The following is a 22997-nucleotide window of genomic DNA, read 5'->3' as shown; positions in this document are numbered from 1 at the left end:
CTCCTGTCCCTCCTGATGCACCCGTCCGCACCTTTCCCCCAGGGGGGAGATTATGCCCCTATCTCAGGGGCAACTGTTTTAACACATCAGTTGTGACATCACGAGCACAGAAAGGTGACATAGAACGGGGCAGTGACATGCCATGGGATTTGTCCTAGGGGAGAGCTTTTCAGCGTGCGGCACTGGAGTTTTTCTCAAGTAGGGTGTGTTAGAGGTAGCTGGGAAAAAAGGACCTCTCACCAGTCAGCTTAAAATTGTCAGGCAGGGATCTGCACTGACACCAAAATGGTTTTAGGAGTTCGTACATCAAAAAAAGGTTGAAAGCCCCAGCACCAAATGCATGTCAGCCCCCTCCTTGCTCCCAGGTCCTGGAGCAAATCTTCTCCTGGAGAGAAAATCTTCTCCTTGTCCTACTGACAAGGAGAAGATTTTACTAACCAGGCTATGGCTAAGTCACACCTCCCTGTTTTCAGGTTAGATAGAGCCAGATACTTGCTCAAAAGTCTCTTCCAAACACTAATTATTTGCCCAAACAAGGCTGCCTTCCCGTGGCTCCAAAAAGGCATTGCCTATCGGACCCAAACAGCCACAAACAGAGCTCCCATGTGCCTGGCCCTGCAGAAGCAATGTCCTGCAAACTGCGGGCATGGGCTCCCATTAGAGGCTCAGTGAATAAACCTGGGTCTGGGCTTCTGTAGGCAGGGTGCCAGTTACTCCGTCCTAGGAGAGAGGAGTTTTTGCAGGCAAAAGCACAGGGAGCGATGGGACATCTAACCGTAGCCCTGAATGCTTACCCAATGGGATTGGGGCCTGCAGCTTTGGCTTTCCTGGTCTTTCCTGGAATATTTTCAGGTCAGGGTTTTTTTTATCATCTCTCTGCCCACTCATTAGTAGGATCCAGGCTTTTTCTAACATGTCTGATACAACGCTGGTACAGCCAGGTGCAAAGCTGTTGCCCCAGCTAGGCTTCATATAATGCCAATTTTAAGCTCTTCTTTCTTTGAAACTCTCTGGGTGTATTAGAGGTAGCATCTGTTTGCTGGCTCCTGTATAAGCAACAGAAATGATACAGAAAAATCCTCCCATCCCAGTGCTACCTGCAGGAATCCCCCCCAGGGGAGCCCCTCCACGCTTTCCAGGGTGGGTTGTGTGTGGATAAGTCGTCCCCTGCTCCCAGGGCTGGCAGAGCTCCCAGCCCAGCCGGGAGAGGTTGGCAGGTTGCTGCCTCTGTGTCCTGCTGCAGGCAAGCTGCAGCCTTTTCCAGCCCACCTGATGGGTCCTCCAGCCACCGCAGCAGGTTGACTTCAGATGGCCCTTGTCAGACCTCTGCATGAAGAAGCAGCCTTGTCTGCTTCCAGCATCTCTCCTTATGCTTTTCATTTTCAGGAGGCTGTAGCGAGGTGGGGGTCGGTCTCCCAAGTAACAAGTGATAGGACAAGAGGAAACGGCCTCAGGCTGCACCAGGGCAGGTTTAGGTTAGATATTAGGAAAAACTTCTTCACTGAAAAGGTAGTCAGGCCCTGGCACAGGCTGCCCAGGGCAGTGGTTGAGTCCCCATCCCTGGAGGGATTTAAAAGAAGGGCAGACGTGGTGCTTGAGGACATGGTTTAGTGGTGGGCTTGGCAGCACTGGGTTAATGGTTGGACGCGATGATCTTAAAGGTCTTTTCCAACCTAAACAATTCTATGATTCTGTGATTCACTTTATGGCTCTCCTTCCCACCCATTTCCATCCATGCCAATGGGCCCATTTCCATTTGGCCCCAAGTGATCTGAGTTAAATCCTTTCTTGCTGTGTAGGGTTTATAAGCCCATTAGAAGGTAACTATCCCAATCCTTCTGGGACAGTCCTGGTTTTGACCTTCTAAAGTACTTTCTGACCTGTATAAGACACAGGTGCCAGACCAGCTCCCAAAGACAGAGATGCAATGATCCCCATAAGGTGGCACAGAGCAACTTTGCTCGGGGGGGGACATGATGTCCAAAACCAAGATTTTTTGAAATGTCTGTGTGGCTGAGAATGAGTCAGGACTCCTGAGTCATCTCATTGACCTTCCGTTTAGAATTTCTGTAAAATTTCATGTAAGTGCTTTTGTCTGTGCTGTGTTTTATTTTCCTCATCAAAAACAGTGTCTGTGTGTCAGAAAATGGAAGGGTATAAGCATCTTATCACACGGCAGGTCTCAAGACACCTCAGTCAAAATATACAAAGCGTCATCAGGTGCTGCAAAGATCTCTGGCAGTTTAACATAGGAAAAAAAGGGAGGGAGTACGAATGATAGAACTTCTCTGCCTTGTACTTGCCATCACTGTACAGGCAATGTAAAGCACCATGAAGGACTTGTCACCTTTCAGGGCTGAAAGGAAGGGAGAGAGGTTTTCTTGCACTGCAGAGCTTTCCTCGAGATGACAGGGATCCCCTCGGTCTCCTTCAGTGCATCTCTGAGGCTCCCACCCTAATGACAGCAGTAGGCTGCAAATTATTATGAGCTGTGACCTTGCTTGGCTAGCTGCTGGCAAAAGGCATATTTTCTGAATACTCCTATCTTGCAAAACATACAAGGTCTTAGAAGCTTGAAAAGAGATTAGCTAAAGCAGAACCTTAAATCCTGAAGCCCTGGAAAAAAGGCTCACCGAAGCATTTGGATCAGTGGTGGCTGGGGACCTCTTTTACCACGTGAGGTAGAAAGGACAAGGAAGGTGAGAACAGCAGCATGGAGTGCGGCTGCAGCGGCCAGGAGGGAGGAGCAGCAAGTGTATATCCCTAATTTCTAATACAAGTAGGAAGAAAAATCAATGAGAAGGAGCTTTTTGCTTATCCTACATCCCCACCCCGGGTTTCTGCAAGCCCGAAGTGAAGGGCTGAGATTGTACAGTTCTGAGCACTTGCATGACTGTCGCTGGTTACTTATCCTCACAAAAGTTAAAGAAACAAAGTAAAATGCTACTTCAATGCATGTCAGGGATGGTTTTGCAACCTAATCCCCTGGAGCCAGGGTTTTGCTCAATGAATATACCCCAAAGGGCCTAGAATGGTGGATAAAACCACAGCAAGCTTTTTTCTTAATTCTCTCTTTCTTCACATGAAGTTTTGGGGCCAATTCTGAAGGTGGTTTGAACAACATGGGCACCTGACCAGGTGGGCGGGCATTGAGCCCTATCACCTCACTTCTCTGAGAGCTTTCAGCTGGACAGCTCTGGGATGATTAGCCAGGGAAGAGCATTGTACCAGTTTCTTGAGGGAGGACTAAGAGATGCAGTAGCAGAATGGCTGAAGGAGTCAATGGTTAAGGAGTCAGAGTTGGAAGGCTGAGCCTTGCAGTCAGCTTATATCAGAGACTAACAGATGCCAGCTTTGCCAAGGAATGAGCTATTTGAGCTTAAGGGCAAGCGTCCCAGGGCACAGTGCTGACCATGCCATTCCCTTGCATGGCACTGGCCACAGAAACAGATGTGTTGCAACCACGGGCAGCTAAGTGAGATCAGGAAGACCTTGGACTAGGCAGAAAGATAGCACAAAGTATTTGTAGTGAACCTGTGAATGCAAAATCTAAGATTTCATAGAGAAGCTGTCCCCCTCATCCTCCCCTCCCATGGGGAACTGCTGTTGCTTCTACCCTATGGGGGAGGATCAGGCACACAGAGAAACCTTTTGTTGGTGTCCCATAGAAATGGGCCTTCGGCAAAACTCAGGTTCCACAAATCCATGAGGTCTACATGCCATCCTTCTCTTGCCAGTGAGTCTGCTCCAAAATTCCCAATCTAAAATATCATCTGAGTGTGGATGGACAGCTTTGAACTCTCGAGGAGATTTGCTCCTGGAGCTGAGATGGGCATGTTTCAGTGTGCTGTTATAGGGACCCAGAGAGATGATGAAGAAAAAGACAAAATACTTAGGGCCTTTGTCAGGGTGTGGGAGAGTCTGTTTCAGTCCCAGCTCTGCTATTGGCACCCCACAGGCCCCCAGGGAAAAAAGCAGCTCTGTATCAGACTCCAGTACTTTTGTTCTGACCATCCCAAAACATGTGAATCCAGGATTTCAGATCTGTATCAGCAGGGTTACGAGGAGAACATCTGCTTTGACTAAAGTTCATTAGAATTAAGAAATCCAGGTGATTGAGGCAGTTGTTCAGATTTTGAGGAATTCATCTTGACTGTCTCCATGGGTTCATCCCTTTCTAAGTCAAACACACAAATTCTGCCTCCTGGGAAGCATACAGACATTTAAACCACTTCTGACTTAGTGCACAAGGTATCTTGAATTTCAGATAGATGCAACTAGAGCTAAAAGACCACAGAAAATGTCTACTGGATTTAGCACTAACGGTCCCACTGAAGTTTTGAGTGGAGAGACAAAGAGATGGACTCCGGTGGCCGTGACATCCAGTGTCGGTCTGCCGGAGGAATTCTCTTCGGAGCAGAAGAGAAGCCTAACAGTCACAGATCTTTGCTGCACATGCCACAAGCAGATAAAATAGATGCGTCTGGGCCTAACAAGGCAACACTTTTTGTGAATAAAACACCTTTTTACTCCTTTTTTGATAGCAAAAAGAGGAGAAAATGAAAATTGGACTGTGTCTCTTTTTAGGTGGATTAAAAAGTTATTCAGACTAGAGAGAAAGCGCCTCAAAAATAGCTTGAGTGATATGAAAGTGGAGCAATTGCTGAAGATCTACAAAAATAAAAGGAGGGCAGGAGCCTGGGAAGCCAATTTTGAAGTAGCTGTGAACATTTCATTTTTACAGCCCTATCATCTGATGTGTGCCTACTTTAAAACATACTCCGAGGCCAGTGGAAGCCTGCTCTTGCACCCCAAATCCATGGGGTCCTTCAAAGGCAGCCAACCAGCCTGATGTATGCCTGGTCATCCTACAAGCTCATTTCGATGTTTTACAGCCTAAACATTCAGCAAACGCCTAGCCAGCCATTGCCAGCCGCTGCCTTTGGTGGGCCATTGCCACACGAAAGTCTTGCATCTCCCACTAAAAACAGTGAGATGTATCCAGGTTTGTCACATCTCCCTCTAGAAATGACCACCCCTGAAGGGTGCCTCAGTAGGGAGTGTATTTCTGAGGCTGTCTTGCTCTGGCTTCTACCCACATTCCTCATGCTTCATCATTAGGACTTCAAGTTGCAGGCAAACATTGAACTTCTGAAAAGGCATGAGCAGAAACTAAGAGGAGGCTTTGGAAATAAGACAGACTTGGAAACTATTGCCCACAGGGTTTCAGTCAGTATTTTGTGGGCTCTTCAGGTTGAAAGTGAAAGCTGAGGGGGACGTGTGCTCCTAAGTCACCCAGGAGATGGGTATAATTGCTAAGTAATGCTCGCCTTTCGCCCCAAATATTGAAATATCCCAGCCATACAATGGGAACAGCTGGTTGGGGCGAGAGTTGCATGTACCAAGAAGGGACATCATGTCCTCCGCAGTGTGGATGGAGCAAGGCTGTGATGGAGCAGCATGCAAGGAGGAGGCCTGATAAGGCCACTTGTCTGCACATCACTTTGGCGGCGGGGGGAGAGACCCGTGCCCCCTCTCAAGCTCTTCTCTTCCAGCCCCTCAGCGTGCCTTCTCCAGTGGATCCGCGTCAGCCCCGGTGCTGGCTCGTGGCCATCTGGCCTGCCTCCACCTGCCTGTCGCTGCCAGTCATGGGGCAGCGGTGACACCTCGGTCAGAGGAGGGAAAGAGGTGAAAGACTGTGCCACGAACCATTCTCCCCCAGCAGCATGATGCAGGCGATGCAGCAAAGCGGCAGCCGGCGCTGAGCTCCCGGGGAAGGAGGAACCGGTCACTGTTCCCAGGAAATGAAGAGGAAGGACTGCTTGCTGGGAAATGCAACAGGATTATGTGAAAAACCCGCTCTGGGCCAACAGGCAGGTCCCAGGAAGGGAGGCCAGCAGCGATGATGGCATCTGTCCATCATCTTGAGAAGAGCCCTGCCTCCTGCCCAAGACACCGGCCTGGGCATGTGCCTGCTGCCCTTCATCCACCTTAGTACGATAAGGTTTTAACCGCTCGCCAGCAATGTATGGGGCTCAGTAACTGCTGTGAACATGGGAGGCTGCGACGTGAGCTGCCCTCTGCTTTGAGATTACAGGTCCAAGGGCCAGCAATTCTCCTGCTACCCCGCAAGCAGAGAAGGTGCTTCAGAAAAGTGCTTGAATGTCAGCCGGCAGCTCCAGCCGATGCCCCAGGCAGGAGGAGGAGGAGGAGGGAGTCCCACGAGCGCTCACCTCCTTTGCTGCTGAGGAAACAGGACTTTTCCTCTAGCGGTGCAGAGTCTCTGAAACTGTTTAATTCAAGATCTGTTATCCAAAGCCTAATCACTGTGAATCCCAAGGGGTTATAAAGAGAGATACCCTTATTAAAAAATGCAGTAAATACCTTCTATTTTTGTTAAGCCCTAGTAGGACAGGCTGTGCCTTCGTTCCCTGTACCAGTGAAGTCTGTCCCTTCACAAACCCTGCCTGCATATTCCCAGCATCGACATCTTCCACTCCCTCCCTCTTGCTCGCTGCCTCTCTCTCAGATGATGCAGAGTGCCAGCAAGTCCCTCAATGGTGTCATATCTGTCCTTTTTATTCATTGCAGGGTTTATTTTTAGCCTGAAACAACTGCTTCCTAAAAATGGAGTTCCTAATGACACGGGAGCTGGACACAGCTATGTAAGGTATCCAGGGCTTGGCCTGACAGCTTCTCCTGTCTGTCTCTGTGTTGTGAGCCCAGGACAGCAGAGTTTGCTGCTCCCCACCAGCCTTGCAGAGTTTGGACTGATCACTAGGAAGGCAGCAGAAAGAGAAACTCGGTTCCAACTTCACCTGGAGCCTTTGGTCTCCCCCTCTTCCCAAATTAAGAAGGAGAGGGACGTTTACCTGACCTCTGCTGCACTCCAAGGGCTCCCCAATGAAGGTGACTTGCTGGATCCTGGCAGGTTTTTACCTGCTTTTCTGCTGCAAAGCAGAAGAGGGACTGAATTTCCCCACTTATGATGGGAAAGACCGAGTGATCGACCTGAACGAGAAGAACTACAAGCAGGCCCTGAAGAAGTATGACATGCTCTGCCTGCTCTTCCACGAGCCCGTGAGCTCTGACAAGGTCTCCCAGAAGCAGTTCCAGATGACAGAGATGGTCCTGGAGGTAAGCACCGCTGCTTGTCCCAGCAGGGGTCAATGCCGCAGCGTTTGGAGCTGTTGAGAGAAGCAACAGGATGGGACAGTCAAAGGGTCTTGTGCAGGGCGGGGTTGAGCACTCAGAAGTTTGGGTTTGTTTGCTTGGATTTGAGTAATCCCCCGAGTTCTGCGAAGCCCAGGAAAAAGCTTCTTGTGTGGTTTTCTGAGTTGTTTGCTGAGAAATAGTCTTTCTGGATTGTGCGTTGGAAACCCAGGCAATAGCAAGTAACCTTGCGAACCTCAGCAACGTGAACTCAGCTCAGCTGAGCTTTCCCAAATCTCAGCACAGACCTGAGTCCGTAGCTTGAAATTTTTAGATCCTTTCTCATTCTGTGCAAGCCAGTATCCCCCTTGTATTCTGGATTCGGTCCCATTTTCTATCCCACTAGGACCAATCAGCCAAGAAGCCTTACCAAACTGTGCTGCAAATGGGTGTCCCAGCTCCCCATCTCAAAAGCTCCCCGTTGGTGCAGCATTAAATCCCTTTTTGCTTTTCTGACACTAGGTTGCCTGCTTGGAATCAGTCTGTAGCCGCTTGTTAATGCAACAATTCACTTTTGTGCTGGACAAAAGAGTGCTGTTAATTCTTTGGTGAAAGAATGATTAATTAATCCTCAGTAAAATAAATCATGGTAAAAATTACAAAATAGATTCATAGCATTCTTTCTTGTAGTGTAGCTGTAATCTAGGGAATCATACAGCCTGGATTGTTAGGTGCTTGTTTCCTACCAGGGGCTTACAAATATTCCCTCTTGACTAAAAGACACATTTGGAAAGAAAGTGAGAAGTGCACAAGAAACACATAAGCTTTATTTATCAGATCCAGAGAGAAAATGCATTGCACTCTGAGAAATATAGCAAATGTGAATTAGAAAATATGATTGCTGAGGGCTAGGACCTGCAAAAGTCCAATGTCAAATTCAAAGTCTACTGACCTCCTCAGCAAGCCTGACAACACGAAGGATTCAAAAACTAACCAGATTTTACTCACCTGTCAGGAAACAGTTACTTGCTCCAGGTGAGCAATCAAATAACATTTGGCAAAGAAAAGAAAAAATAACGCTGGAACTCCAGTTGAAATGTTTATGGTTGGTAGTATAATTGCATTGTTATTTAATAGGATAGCTATTTCGTGCTCGATAGATGGCAAGCCCTTACTAGATATATATTTATAGAAACCTGACAGAAGCAGGTATCTGTTGCGTACTATCAGTTTTAGTCCCCATGACATCTATACCCACGTTAACAATCAGCCGTATCAAGGGTGCGACGGCTACAATACAATCTGGCTTAAAGCAGATCTTTTAGCAGGGTTTGATTCAGCAGTGAGTACATTAGCTTAGGACTCTGGTGATTTGGTTTCCAATTGCCTCTCTGCCATGGACTTCTTATGTGACCTTGGGCAAGAGATTGAGGATTAGATCCGCAGCAGACTTTACATAATTGTAGTGCTCCAGTCCGCTAATGCTACCTGCTAACTGTGTCATGCAGCAACCGGCTCTTGTGGCTTTGACCTCAAAATTTCCCAAGCACTTGCAATGCTGATTCAGTGCATGTCTCGAAGTTTCACAGTCCCGCCCCTGGACTGGGCACTGCAGCAGCAGCAATCTCACAGCACAAGATCTGCACAAGAGCAGTCTGCAGACCGAGCACTCCTTTGAGGGAGTTACATTCCTGAGGGAATTAAATGGGGAGAAGGTCTTAGAAGGCAAGAGACAGTATCCTGCATAGGACACAGCCCAGCAAGGTGCTGGTGCTCCTAGTTTCTGTACTAAATCAACCATGGGAGCACTCATGAAAGGAAAAAGCAGGTTTTAATCTGCTGCCTCTTGTGACAGCATGCACCCCCCTCTCCTCAAGCCGTAAGGTGTTGTGGGGGTCACTCTCAATCTCCCCTGCCAGAGCTCATCCAGCTGTGGGAGGTCACCGCATGTTCACCGGGCCAGGGAAGGGGGAAACAAATGGCTCCAGTGGCTCCGTGGCTGAGATGTGGAGCCATTCACCTGGGAGATGAACGGCCTGGGATCGGTCTCCCTGGAGGCAGTCAGCAGTTGAACCCAGCTCTCCTGTAATTTGAGCAAGTACTCGGAGGAGCGAGCTGCTGGGTAGGCACAGGAGCAGTGACAGAGCCTCTCTTTCCAGCCAAACCTGGGAAAAGTTCACTCAGGAAGGCTTTATGTATCTAATTTCAGTAGAGGGTTCAAGGCTCTGAGTACTGAAGGTCCTTCATGCCTGAAATAAGGTATATAAGAGGCAAACACTCCAGTCCTCGGTTTTGCCTGCCTGCCAGCTTGAGGGGTTCCTGGTGTAGGGTGCTGCCTGTGGTAAGGTGCCTTCCTGGAGCACCTCATGTTTTTCCGTCTTACTGTACTGAGAATTTACCTGCGGACTCACAACAAGACGTGCTGCTTCCACAGCCTGGAAAACGTCATGACCTTAGCCCCCCTTCCATAAAATGGCACTGGTCTCCATCATTAGGAATACTAGGGAGCCTTCATCCAAAACACAGGCAGGCGTGGAGCTAAGCAAAGATCTGAGCTGTGTGGTTATGTCCTATTGCCTGATGAACACAAGTGTGCGTGCACATGGGGGGGGAATGGGCTTAATGGATGTTAAGTCTAGAAAACCCCCAAATAGGCCACCCTTTCTGTTTCTCCCACGTGCACCTTATACGAAATTTATAATTCCAAAGACCAAAGACCTGAAGAAATATCTTAGACACCAAGAAAAGAACAGGAGAGATCCAATGCCCAGGTTCTGACAAATTCGCTGGGAGAAACTCCCAGATATGACCAGGTAGCAGATGGCATGGCATGTTGGTGAAGCAAACAGAAGTCCCAGTTCCTTCTTGACTCTAGATCCAGACCCTGCTTTAGGCTTCAGCACGTGAAAACAAGCCACAGCTACAAAGCGCTCAAGGGCAAGATGAGTATAGACAAACTCTCCTCTGACCCAGGAATGAATTGTCCTTTGACCATGAGCATGATTTCCTAGAAATATGTAGCTCGTGGTCAGTAACAAGCTCTGACTGGGGCTTCTCCCGTTAGTGAGGTGTCCATGAGGCTCCCTCTCACCTGGGTCCTTTGGTGTCTAACAGGGGTTGAGCTCATGTGGTGACATTTCCTTCTTTCAGGGCACTTCAGTCTCTTTCCTTCCAAGTCCCTGCTCTTCAGGAAGCTTGCAATAGCTTTATTATGTCTGAGATCCCTGTCTCTGGAAAATTTGGCTGAAAAGGGCCAATAGCTAGAAAAATTGTTAGGGGAGGCAGCTGACAGACAGACCTGGTAGGAGAGAGAGGAGAATCTCAAGGGTCTCATATCCTTAGGAAATCAAGCTGATAACCTGGCAGCACGTGAGTAAATTTAAGCACATATTTAAGGACTTTACCAAACATAACTACGAACAGAAGACTGAGAAGAAAGTGATATGATGGGAAAAATTTCCTTCCCAGGACAAAAGCCCAGCATGCAGGACTGACTGACAGTGTCAAAAGCTCAGGGTGCACACCAGCTATCATCGTAACGATGCCATCATTAAGCTGAAATTACAGTGGGACAGCACACAGGGTCTTCAGCTGCCCGCACGCAAGCGTACTGGGAACTGTGACCGGGTTGCCACGCAGCCCAGGGTCCCTTTCCAGTTTAGAAAGGGAACGAAGGTGAAGACCATCATGAAGCATTCCTGACAGCTCCTGCCACCTACGCTGCTGGGTGCTACCTGGTGAGGACAGGGTCTGGGGACGACCGAGCCCATCTGGGAGCAACAGCAGCCTCTTCGGACCATCCTTTGTGCATGGCAACAGCTCCCAGGACGGCAGCGCCAGCTCCTCAGGTTGGGGTGGGAAAGCCAGGGGCTGTTGGGTTAGTCTGTCAGGAAAACAGTCAAAGCAATGTTTGGAGATGCAGCTGCCTACTGATTTCTGGCTAGGGTGGAAAAGGGTTGGGGAAGGATTGTGATAAGACCACCCAGAGCAGAGACAGAATGAGCACAGGCTGCTTCATAGCTCAGGTTAAAGGGCTCTTCTCCTTTGCTTGCCTTTCTCCTGTGACTCCACTCTGCACCACTGACTACTGAAAAGCACCTGCAGCTTGAGTGGGGAAAAATCTCCATACAGGGCAATGCCAGAGGTTGAACCAGGCAGTCCTGGAGCTAACAGTAGCTATTCCTACTCTGTGGTGATGTTTACAAGAGCCCTGCATGCCCCGTGAGGTGAGCACAGTGAAGAAGCAGATAAAACAGCTGGACACAAGGCTTCACGATAACTATTTAACAGACAAGTTAGGAAAAAAGCTACTTGTCTTAAAAGGTCTCCGCTTTAATGAAGAAGGGGCAAAAGAGGACAAGACCAAAGCAGTGAAGCTGAGAAATATCTGTTCTGCTTTTCTTCTCCTCCACAGCTCCCCTGCCTTATTTTGTCCTGTCTCATACCACCACTTCTCAGACCTTCTCCTCTCTCCCTCTCATCTCTGAATCTCCTAAATATTGGGATAGTCTCACCTTCCAGTGGGCCAGTCCCTCTCTCTAGGCATCATGTAGCAAGAATAATGAGCAGTGTGGTTAGGGTTTTGCACTTGAGCAGCTCTCTCCAGCAACTGGGGCTGTCTCACTACCGTAGCAGGCTGCCTGCAATGGCAGACCATCACCTCCCTACCCTCTCCCCTGCTGAAACCCGCTCAGTCCTGGCTCCCCTGTCATTCTTCCCTTGTCAACTGTATGCATGTGTGATATCCTTAAAAAAAAGAGGTTCGTCAAGCCCAAATATTTTAGGCCCTTCAGTGCAACAGTGTCCCTGGGCTGAAAATTCATGGAGAACTGCCCTTAGCACAAACCAGTCTGATTGATTAGAGGTAAGAGAAAGGGATGTGGTACTCCTCTTTCCAAATGAGGTCTAGGATCAGCCTGGCCTCTAGCAATAAATGGCAGAACAAAGTGAAACTCCTTAAGGTATTTGGCCAATTCTGTAACACAAGGGAACATTTCTCCTACGAACCTGGGAATTAAGTCCATGACACTACATTGCATGTGATCCTCCCAGTGCCCAGCCACAGCCAGTAGCTACCTGTGGTGTGAGAGGGAAAGACAGATTTTGAATCCAGTAAAAGGCAAGGGTTAAACTGGGTGTAAGGTCTACCTCCCAGTTCACTCGAGAGCAAGGATTTATTTTCAAGTGTTGAAACTACTGCAGCTTCCAGCTCAGGATGGAAAAACTGGTGCAAGATCAGCTGGTTTTGGGGCAGTTCCACCCACACGGTCTTGAAATCTCTTGAGAGCAGATGTTCCCATGAGAGTTCGGAGCCACGTCATATATAGCAAAAAGTACTTTTCTGCTTCTGATGCAACACAGAAAAAAGGTTTACATGTTTAGGTCTGTGTGGTTTATCCCAGAAATCCACAGGAACAAGGAGAAGAGACTCTAGTTTATTCCCATCTCTAGGTAGAGTATAAATATAAATAATATAAATAAATATAAACACAAATATAAATATAAAAATATAAATATATAAATATAAATGTAAATAATATATAGAGACATATAGATATAGATATAGATATAGATATAGATATAGATATAGATATAAATATAAATATAAATATAAATATAAATATAAATATAAAACCAAGCCCTTTCTTTAGGCACCCTTCTCTTTTTGTTTCACAGACTCAGATTTCAGTCTTTTCCTTTGAAAATGGGCATGTTCATGAGACAGTGCCTCAACACCATTTCCTGAGCTGGGTAGACACATTGTACAAGACATGTTCACTGGGTGTCACAGAAACTGTCAGGTCTTTGGGTCCCTACAGAACAAGTCCTCAGGGTGAGAGACGAAGCACACCTGGCTGGATAGGTACGTGCAGAAGCCTACAGTGCAAGTGCCTTGTACATACCTGTGATAAAAGAGGTGTTCTGGTTTCCATGGCTACTAAAGCAGTGGCTTCCACTGCAGATAAGTTAATGGAAAAATAAGGAAGGAAGGGAAAGAAAAGGAAAAAGTGTGCGCTGATTACTTTGCCCTTTGAGACCATGTAAGTAGGTCTCAATTCATCAACAGCCAGCGGAGCACTGATGTTTAGCAGTAGCACCTAGGAGGATTTCACTCACTGACATGCCAGTCACAAAAACCAGTTACAGAGAGCTCCCCGTTCCAGAGATGGGCACATTGACATCCAGGGACAAGTACGTGATTTGGCCTTTCTGTATAACAGTGGCAGAAACAATTTCCAAGGCTGCTTTACTCGTTATTGCCCTGTTTCTTTCTTTGAAGTCCCTCTGTCTGTTCCCAGCAGTGAGTTCGGACTGGCTGCATAAGCAGCATCTAGTATAAGACCCTGCTTTCAATGCCATAGCACCTTTCTTAGCTGCTAAAGTATGACCACCGTTCTCAGAGCAGAGACCAGCTGTAATCCCGGGATCTAAACAGAATCAAGCTGGTTTCATCCAGAGACCCAGCTTTTATGCAAATGTCACCTGCAGACATGGCAGGCCCCTGTGAGCTTGCTGACACAGTGCAAGGCCAAGTCTGCTTCAGCTTTGCAGACTTTCTTGGCCCTGAAGCAAGGAGGTCTTCTCACCGTCCAGCTGTTGCAGGCAGCCTCTGTAGGTTGCCTGCAAGACCTTAAGCCGCATGGAGACTCCTTCTGTGTCACTCCTCCCTTCAGAAATGCAATTGAGTAAAAACATTGAAAAGCTCACCCTCTTAGGTCTCGGCCATCCTGCCACACTAGTCAGCTTCCCAAAAAAGTGCCAGCGAGGGTTCCCAGTGCCTCCCTGCTGGGCTGGTTCCCGGGAGGCTGGGTCTCACTCTCACTTAATGAGGTGCCTTTGCCCCATCCCGAGTGGGGGGACATCAAAAGGACTAGCTTGAGCCCACGCTCGCCTACTCAGTGGACAAGTGTGGTGTTTATCGTTACCATCGCACGTTCTCCACCCCAGACCTTGACATTTCTCAGGAGCCTGCCTGCGGGCTGGGGCAGCTGTTGCTCTACGAGGCAGACCGGGTACGGTGGGCCATGCCATGCGCCCCCACTGTGACCTTATCCCAGAGCTTGGTCTGCCAGTGCCCTTCATCTAAAACCAAACTAATCAAAGCCTGTGACTGCCCTTGCTTCATGCCTGAGCTTCATTTGCGGGGAGAATGGAAAGGGGATACAATAATTCTCTTTAAACACCCAAGAGGGAGAAGAGCTATTTAAGCACAAAGCCTAAGGACAAATGGGCTATGAATAAACCAAGTCTGGAAACTAGGAAACCACTAATCACCAGAGGAGGAAGACCTCAAAGGGAGAACAGCCCAATGAGTTTTAAATGGACACTGACCACGTTGTGACAGAGATTGAATGACATGGTCCTGGGTTTGATAACCAAAGATGTCCTTTTGCAGCCCCTGTCCCTAAATAACAGGCACCCAGGCAAGAAATCCGTGGCCTGGGAAAGAAGTGACTTAACAAGGTCCAAGTTCTCCTTTTTTATTTTCCTTTGCACATTGGGATTTACCTACATACATGAGACAAAACCTTGCCCGAGGAAATAGAACGAGCAGCACCAGCGAAGGACTCAATTCCCGGGGGGGCCGCAGAGCAGGCGTTCTCCCCTCCCCTCCTCGGCGCCCCGGGACGGCCAGCGCTCCCTCCTCAGCAGTGCTGATGGTGCTCATTCCTACGCACTTTCTGGCACAGCTTTGGCAAAGGCCAGCTGCTGTACATGATACGGCCTTTTTCTGGGAACCCTGTCCGGCCCTGGCAGGAGACAGACCGCTGTCAGCTCTGACACCTCGAGCCCTGCACAAAGGGGACTGCATGTTTTTAAAGCTTTCCTCAGTTCTTATTTCTCTCTGCTCACTCCTTGGGTAAAAGGCCTTTCTCTTCTCAAGGACCCCTCCATTCCCCCAGGGCCCCCCCTTGCTGATCCTTCCCGCGGACGCAGGGTGGGAGCTCCCAGCTCCTGCCTGCAGCATCCCGGGCTCTCCAGGGTTTCAGAGGCGCTGGCTCACACCCACTCGGTCAGAAACTCGAGGAATCTGGCTTGTTCCTGGGAGCTGGAGGCGTAGGAATGACACGGCAATGGTCTGCGGAGGTGAAGGGGCTGAATAGCAAGCATGCTTCCCTCCTCCAGCACCTACTGAAAGGAGCCAGCTCGTGCCCTGCCTGCACTTCACGGTGGCATCCAGCCTTCTGCTTCAAAGCAGCCTCTCTGAGGCCAGAAAGACAACAAGGCAGCGATGGCCTCACTTTTGTCGAGGACCCAAATTGTGCCTCCGGTCTCCGTTTTGTCGAAGGAGAGCTTAGCGGGGTGGCCCCTGGGCACCATCCCAGACCCCACAGCCTGGGTCAGCACATGCATGCATGCACATACGCATGCATGCCCCGGAATGTCCTTGGCGTGCAAGCTGCCCAGCTGAGTCAGCAAAACATCTGTGATGCAGAGCCAGCAAGGACTGGCCAGGAGCAGTGGCAGGTGGCCCCTGCACCCGTGGGTGCTCGGTGGCACGGGCATCGGCCCCAGTTAGCTCACGGCTGAGGAGGCTGCACTTTGGCTTACAGCTCGCTAAAATTAGGGATGCCTAGTGCAGATAAAAATACTAACTATGCGAAACCTATAGGGAGGCAGCCAAAGAGCACATCGTATGTCTGACCAGGCTGAGTGGCTGCGCGGCAATTAAAGCCCCGGGGCGGCGTTCTTGGAGCATTACCTGTGAAAGCCACCTCCGCGGGAGTGACCTTTGGGTGTTCCATATTTGGGGACTTGCCTTTTAGTCCAAGCAGCAGCGACCCCCTGGGAGGGCAAGTTCAGCAATAAACAGCCTCTCCGGGCAGCTCAGGTGGTGGAAAAGGGCAGGAAGGTGGGACCAACATGCTCTCCCCCGGTCCCACTGCCAGAAGAGTGGCTCCGCTAGTGGCAGCTGCTCAGCAGGCTTCTGTCCCTTCCCGTTCACCACCTCTGTGCTTCAGGACCTGTAATTCACCAGCCTGAATTGCTCAAGAACCCTGTCATCCCAGCTAAAATCAGGACAAACCCAAAACGTTGCTGGTGGGGTATTCAAGGGGATGCTAGAGGAGACAGCATAGCATTGGGAAGGAGAACTATCCCCCTCTGCTCCCAAACTGCCCACCAGCTCGAACAACAGAGAAGCCAGATATAGAATGAAGGCAGGAGTCCTGCATAAGGATTCAAAGCTTTTGGGGAATACATTAGACTTTTGCCATCTCCTCTTGCTGTTTCTGAAAATAAAAACCTAACATTTTGGGATGTAAGATCATCATCATTACATCATCCAGGTTCTGACCATCAACATAAACTGCAACTTTAAAGAGAGTAGGAGAGAAACAGCAGAGAAGTATAGATTGCTTGAGGGATGTTCCCTCATCATCTCCTGTTGTTCTCCTCCTTGCATTGCTTGAGCTTTGTTCTTCCACCGCTGCCAGCTAGGGAAAGAGAAAACTCCCCATGCTTAAGAGAAGTTTACTCATGACGGCTCTCATAGAGACCCAAATGTCCCCAGTGCCCTGCCTCCCAGCCTGAGCGGCTGGGGAAGATGAGCCTTACTGTCTGTGGGAGCTCCAGGCAGGTGCTAGAGAAGGGGGAAGAAAATCCAGGCCACAAAGCCATAATGTCACCCCACAATGAAAAACTGACCGTGCTGAGACATCCACCCCTCACACCCCACATCCATAACGCACTCTGCTGGATTTTGTCTGCCATTTAGCAGCAAAACTGACACCAAATGCAAGGTTCGGCACACTCACTCTTATTTGCAGCTGGAATAGGATCGTGGCTGGGCTGTCGCCTTTATACTGGTGACACTTCTGCTGCTCTATAGCCTAGGATTGCAGAAAGACCCTGTGGGACTTCTTAAACCTCCTGAAAGCCTCCCAGCATCACACCTAGGTTCAGATGGGTATGGTAGGTATGAAGCGGAGATGTTCTGGCAGGGAGTTGTTTCTTTCCATCCCTGTTATTCAGATTGCCTGTAACTGTTGACACCATCCAAGATGAGGTGGTGCTTGCTTACTGGGTGGTACTCAAGCTTCACTTTGGGCTGGCACCTCTCACACATCCCAGAGAGCCATGCACTCCCTCACGCTTACCCAAATCCAAGCATGGCTGTTAGCTGAGGGAAGTGGGAAAAAGGAGGAGTGCTCCCAAATTCGCACCTCCTTTTCCCAAGGTTGCACAGGACACAGCTTGTGATCCTGTGGCTAGAAAGTGTGCATTGCAAAGGCTTCAAGCACATGAGAGGAAGATGGCAAACTATGCGTGGGATTTGAGCTTACAAGCGACGGTGGTCTTTGCTCATGGTCTAAGCCAGCTCTGCCTGTCCAGAGCTCCTGCTGTACCTCAGGGACTGCATGACCAGTTATGTCCAGTTCTTCCAGGGCAATTTCTCCCCTCCATCTCCCCGTGCAGCTGTTGAAGCTAAATTACTCGCTATGGAGGCTGACACAAAGACAAGGGCTCTGGCTGGCCAAGACTTCAAGCGGTATGAATTTAAAGGGAGGAGGAGGAGGGGGAGGAGGAGCGGCTGTGTTCTTACATTACAGCTGCCTCTGTCCCAAGGTCCCGAGCCAAGAGGATTGTGAAGATTAGAAACACTATCTGCATTCAAATCCCACTAGCATTATGGAATCAGAAAATACTGTAAGGGGATATATAAATGCTTGATACTGTAATGAGCAGGGGGCAACTAGCCAAGCTGCTGTGCCTCTGGCATACTCTATATTTGCTGCCTTATGGGATTCAAATATAGGTGTGGGAATACGTCCTCACCTAAGCACTGGTCAGACTCAACTGCTTCAGTGAAAAGCAGGGAAAGCAAGGGCAGGAGCAATGTCCAACCCCTGCATAGCTGGCACTTGAAAAGGCCACCATAGGTACTGACATCCTGCAAAGGTCTCCTGCCTCCGGGCACTGCCACAGTGGAAAGAGCTCCCGAGAGTCTCGTGTTGCATGAAGATTCCCCTGGTGCAGGACCCCAGTGCTCTGCAGATGGGCACAGGTTGTAGCGCTCACCTCGTTATCTCATTAGTGTGACAGTCCCAGCGAAGGAGGCAGGCTGCCCGCATAGGTCTCAGCTCCGTCCCCACAGACACACGCACACGCTCTGCTATATACATGCACTGTTGCACATCTTCTCTCGGGACAAGCCTCTCCAGAGGAACATCTCCAAACACTCATACCCACGGTACATACATCTCCTAGAGACAGTCTTGCTAGACACAGCCACACAAGCCCTGCCACACCGACAGGCACACCTCCAGCATCACCGTGACCTTTTTTGCCTCCCGAGCCCTAACAAAGTGCACACTCCCACAACCTCACACAAAGAGGCTTTCATCCCATCATCACCCACATTTTCTAGACACGTTTGCTCTTTCCCAGCAAGCTCCCATGCTCACAGCTACACGACTGCACCCACATTCCTCCAAAGAGCTACCTTGCCTATGCTGCGTGCTCACATACATTACTCCTGATCAACACCTCCTCTCTCGCAAACATCCCCGCTCACACCCAACTACTAGTCTGTAGCAGGTGTTGCAACCTCACAGGATGAAGGCACATTTCTGAGCTTCTTCAAACACCCTCAAGAAACCCTAACCATCTCCTGTGTGCAGGAGTCAAGAACTATTGGGCTTAAACTGCCTTGACTTTGTCTGGCACATGGCTAACATATCTGTAAGTAAGTAAGTAGCTAGATCAAGTATGGACTGGGCATGACTGGACAGTCTTCTTCCCTTGGGCTTTCTGTGTTTTACCTCTGGTCACAGTGCAGCCAAAGCCTCAAGTGTTGACTCTGAGGAACCTCTTGCTGGTTTACACAACTGCCAACAAGTGGGGACTTGCTGACAATGTCCCGTAAAGCTGATGGCCCTACAGGCTTCATCCTTTGTCCAGTAAAGGCAGATCCCCGTAATGGGGAACAGAAAACAGCTTCTCCCACCACCGCCTGCTTGCAGATGTCTAGAGAGCCCACAAGAGGTGTCCATCTCTCCCTGCGTTATTGGGTGTCAGCTGCTCTCAGGTGCTCTAATGTGGATGGCCGTGGCCTGAGCCAGGAGATGAGATGCCAGATGACTCAGACCACTGCTCAGATGCCTTTTCAATGGTTGTGCAAATATGGCCCAGTGCTCTGCCCCGTTCAGGCAGTATCCCTTGTAAGCACGAGCCCTAAACATGCAGCCTCGCCTTTATCTCAAAGCACTGGCAGAGAACAAGGAAAAAGCAGTGAGACTGTGTGTTTTCTGCATAACGCTGAGCACCCCTTTTGCCTCGCATGGCGGCATTTCTCCCTAAAGACAACAGGCCAGTAGCCGCAGGGGGATCGAGGTTGCAGTGATGCTGTGATGCTGTGATGATTAGTGGAGAATACGTCCTTCTGCAGGGCTTCGGGACAGGCCTGGGGATGTGTCTTTGGTGGAAGGAAGAAGACAACCGTGTTCTCCAACACTCCCCTTCGCCCAAGCAAGGTCCCTGAACCCTGATCCCCAGGGTGGCTGCAGTCTCCCCCAGGATTTTGGGGAAGGGCTGGGTGCTGCCAGCATGGGGAGCTGGCTGGCCCTGTGATGCCCTGGAGCACAGGCGAGGGGGCTGCCCCACTGCTTTTGCTCCCTGATGCCTTTAATCCCCACTTGCTCTTGCAGCAGCCGGGCACAGGCGGAGGTTATTTATAGCGGGGAGCCAAGGGGACGTGCGGCCGTGGGGGCAGTGCCGCTGGGTGACATTCAAACCGGCTTTGAGGCTGGGGGGTGGTGCCAAAACGGGTCTTCGGGGAGGACGTTCCTCATAAATCAGCCCGCCATCCCTCTGGCCGTGGCTTTTCTTCTGCCCCCCTCCAGCCTCCCACCGCCAAGCGCAAGCAACTGTGCCCTAATAGGGACATTCCTGTCCCAGAGGCCCCTGACCCGTTGTCCCCATCACCCCCCCCCCCCATCTGGCAGGGTTGGGAGGGGGGACAGCAAGAAGACCGTCAGCATCAGAAGCATTCATGGAGCAGGGAGGGAGAGGAAGGAAGAGGGGGGTCTTACAGCTGCTTGGTGGTCTCAGCGCATCATTACCACCTCGTAGGGTCTCTGGTGTGCTTGTGGTGGGCTCACTCAGTCAGCTGGTGAGTAAGCAGACTCATTTCCCAGGGTCACTGCATCTCTACGGAGCCCATCTGGAATTCACAGGGTCTCACCCCGGGCAGCTTCCACCAGAGGCACTTGCAGACCGTCTCTCCTTTCCTCACATATCTATTTTCACAAAACAGGCAGGAACTCGATATCTTCAAGAGGCCCCTTCATCAAAAATGGTGGGAACAGGGGGCAGTGGTTTCCAAAGCTGCAAGGGCGCAAGCACGGGCATGGCTGGGATTAGACTCATTTCTGTAGGAAAAAGAGGGGACCAGGAACTGGGGCGTGACTGAAGCCTGGACAGGAGACATGACTTAAAGCATTTCATAGGAGAAGGGACCGCTATTGCAAAGCCAGGACTTCCTCTACCTTATTTTGCTGGGAGCCTGCTTTGGCCGTCCCATCACATGTACAAAGGAACCATGATGCTGCAGTGCCCTGCATCCCCTCCAGTTCGCAGCCACTGCTGCCTGGCACCAAGTACTTCCACAGTTAAAATATCCGCGGTGCCCACACATCATGCTCCCCACAGGAGGCCACTGAGGCATGAGGAAGGAGACAGCTTTTGCTTTGTGTCAGTGGCACAGGTCTCTCTCCCAGCCATGCCCATTTCTTTGGTGTCCCCAGTTCGGCCGGGAGCCCTCTCCCGATGCCCAAGTGTCAAACAGCAGTTAGCAGCACGTGGTATCACCAGCAAACTCGGTGCTGCGACACAGTGGGAAGAAATCCAACCCTTGTGACCTCCGGGCAGCGTTATCTCAGCGGGGAGGCAGCATGTGATGCATCCCACCCATTGGTGCTGCCTGAAAGCAGAATATGGGTCACTTGTGTCTGTCGTGCCATGCTAGCAAGGCATGATGCCCTTTAGCTACCCTGTGGTGTTAATGCCGCTAATGTTGGGCTCTCTGGTTCCTCCCACAGCTGGCGGCTCAGGTCCTGGAGCCCAGGAGCATCGGCTTTGGGATGGTGGACTCCAAGAAGGATGCCAAACTTGCCAAAAAGCTAGGTGAGTCCCATGTCTGATATCTCTGGAACAGCTTGGAGAGAGTGTGGGACTGATGGTCAACAGGCAGCCCTGGAGAGGACAGCCGAATCCTTGTCACTAGGATGAGGAGGGTGATGGTGGCAATTGCACACTGACCAGCTGCCCACTCCAACATGGGCAGGATCAAGTTGGGAGGTGAGGATGAGAGGGGTGAGCCGATACCCTTCCAGCAAAAAGCTTCCTGGCTAAGAGGGCAAAAATAAAATCAAACCGAGTGAAAAAGAAAGCCAATTCGTGCCATAGTGATGACAGGGTGGAAGCTCACAGCTTGCTGAGCAGAAACTGTAAATAGGTGTCATGGAGTAACTCCGTGCTCTTCCTGCACAGAGACAGGTCTGACGCGGTGGTGCAGAACCAAAACCTACAGCAACATCACATAGGCCCCCCAAGGTCACCAGCCCCATGGCAGAGTGACCCCCAGCTACTAATGGGGGAGCCACAGCCTTGCAATGGTTTGGCAGCCAGGTGCCAACCCTTCCTGACTTGCTCCCCGGAGCAGAAGAGGAAACCTACTGTGAAGGTGAAAGGCTGCTGCATTGCCCACCCCTGGAAACAGCTGCCCTCCGGGGACTGGCGATTCCTTCATATTTTAGCCCACAAAGGAATATGGAAATACTATAGCCCATAAATACAAAAGCACATAAATATACCACTAGACTTAAGGTCAGACTGTTAAAGCATACTGGACTATATGCTGGACTGTAATTTTCTTTCCTAAATTAGAGGCTAAGTGTGCTGGTGGAAGCTAAACTAAAGCTGAGAGCTTCTGCCTCTCCAAGAAGGAACAAACTACCAGCCACCTTGACCTGTGGTACCCTGTCATCATGCATTTCAGGACCTTAGTGCTGCTGATTTTGGAGCCTCCACCGAGACGCTGTGGCACCCGGTCCTCAATCCAGTGATATACCATTCAAATATGCCAGCCTGCCATCTGTGGCATCCCTACCATAGGTTTCTAACCCTTTTGCCAAGGCTAGCTAAGCCGCAGAGAGTTTGAAGCTCGCTTTGGCTTCCAGCTGACTGTTTATGTTCACATAGTTCAGCCTTCTCCGGGCAGAGAGCACAGCCCACATCAAAATCCATTTTCCACCTAGTGTCAGGTTGTTCAAATTTGGGCTATCAGTTAGAGCCTAGTACTATTGACTGCAATACAGACAGCCAAGCTAAAACAAATTCCTGGTACAGAATTTTTCCAACTGAGGCCAAACTGTGACCTGAATGAAAAAGTTCAACGTTTGGGAAGAAGCTAGCGCAAGTTCTGGCTGAGGTCTGACCCTCGTGCCATGAAACATCAGTCAGGAGATTGCTCGGGTTGTTTCTAACTGGACCAACTCAGTGAACTGGCAATTGCGTTTTCCCAGGAGGTGTTGCTAGAATAACAAGCAAGATACTCTGTAGTAAAAATGCTTTTAGTGATGCGTTGACCACATTATGTTTCCTGTCTCCTTCTTGCAGGCTTGGTTGAAGAGGGAAGTCTCTATGTCTTTAAGGAGGAGCGGTTGATTGAATTTGACGGAGAACTGGCCACGGATGTCTTGGTGGAATTCCTCTTGGATGTAAGCACAGATAACCTCAGAGCTAGATAAAGCCTCTCAGAGAAGACCTTGCAAATACTCACTTTGCTAAAAAAACCCCCAGGTTTATCTTTACTTGAAATTCCATCCCTGTTTGCTACACAC

The 22997-nt window shown here is 49.8% G+C and overlaps 1 protein-coding gene across 1 annotated transcript in view; it reads left to right on the top strand.

Moving 5' to 3' along the window:
- Positions 1–6903: 6903 nt before the first annotated feature.
- The window catches only part of CASQ2 (calsequestrin 2), a gene marked incomplete at its 5' end in the record, with an annotated part of 35063 nt that continues 18969 nt past the window's right edge, over positions 6904–22997 (top strand). Inside the window, 3 exons of the mRNA XM_082337608.1 lie at positions 6904–7137; positions 21195–21279; positions 22774–22874. Coding sequence (XP_082193734.1) covers positions 6904–7137; positions 21195–21279; positions 22774–22874 — 420 coding nt within the window. The remainder of the gene's footprint in view (positions 7138–21194; positions 21280–22773; positions 22875–22997) is intronic.

This window comes from Platalea leucorodia (genome assembly GCF_965183815.1).
Source record: "Platalea leucorodia genome assembly, chromosome: 2".
NCBI lineage: Eukaryota > Metazoa > Chordata > Aves > Pelecaniformes > Threskiornithidae > Platalea > Platalea leucorodia.
The sequence above is the reverse complement of the archived record's forward strand: the minus strand, read 5'-3'. Positions and strand labels throughout refer to the sequence as shown.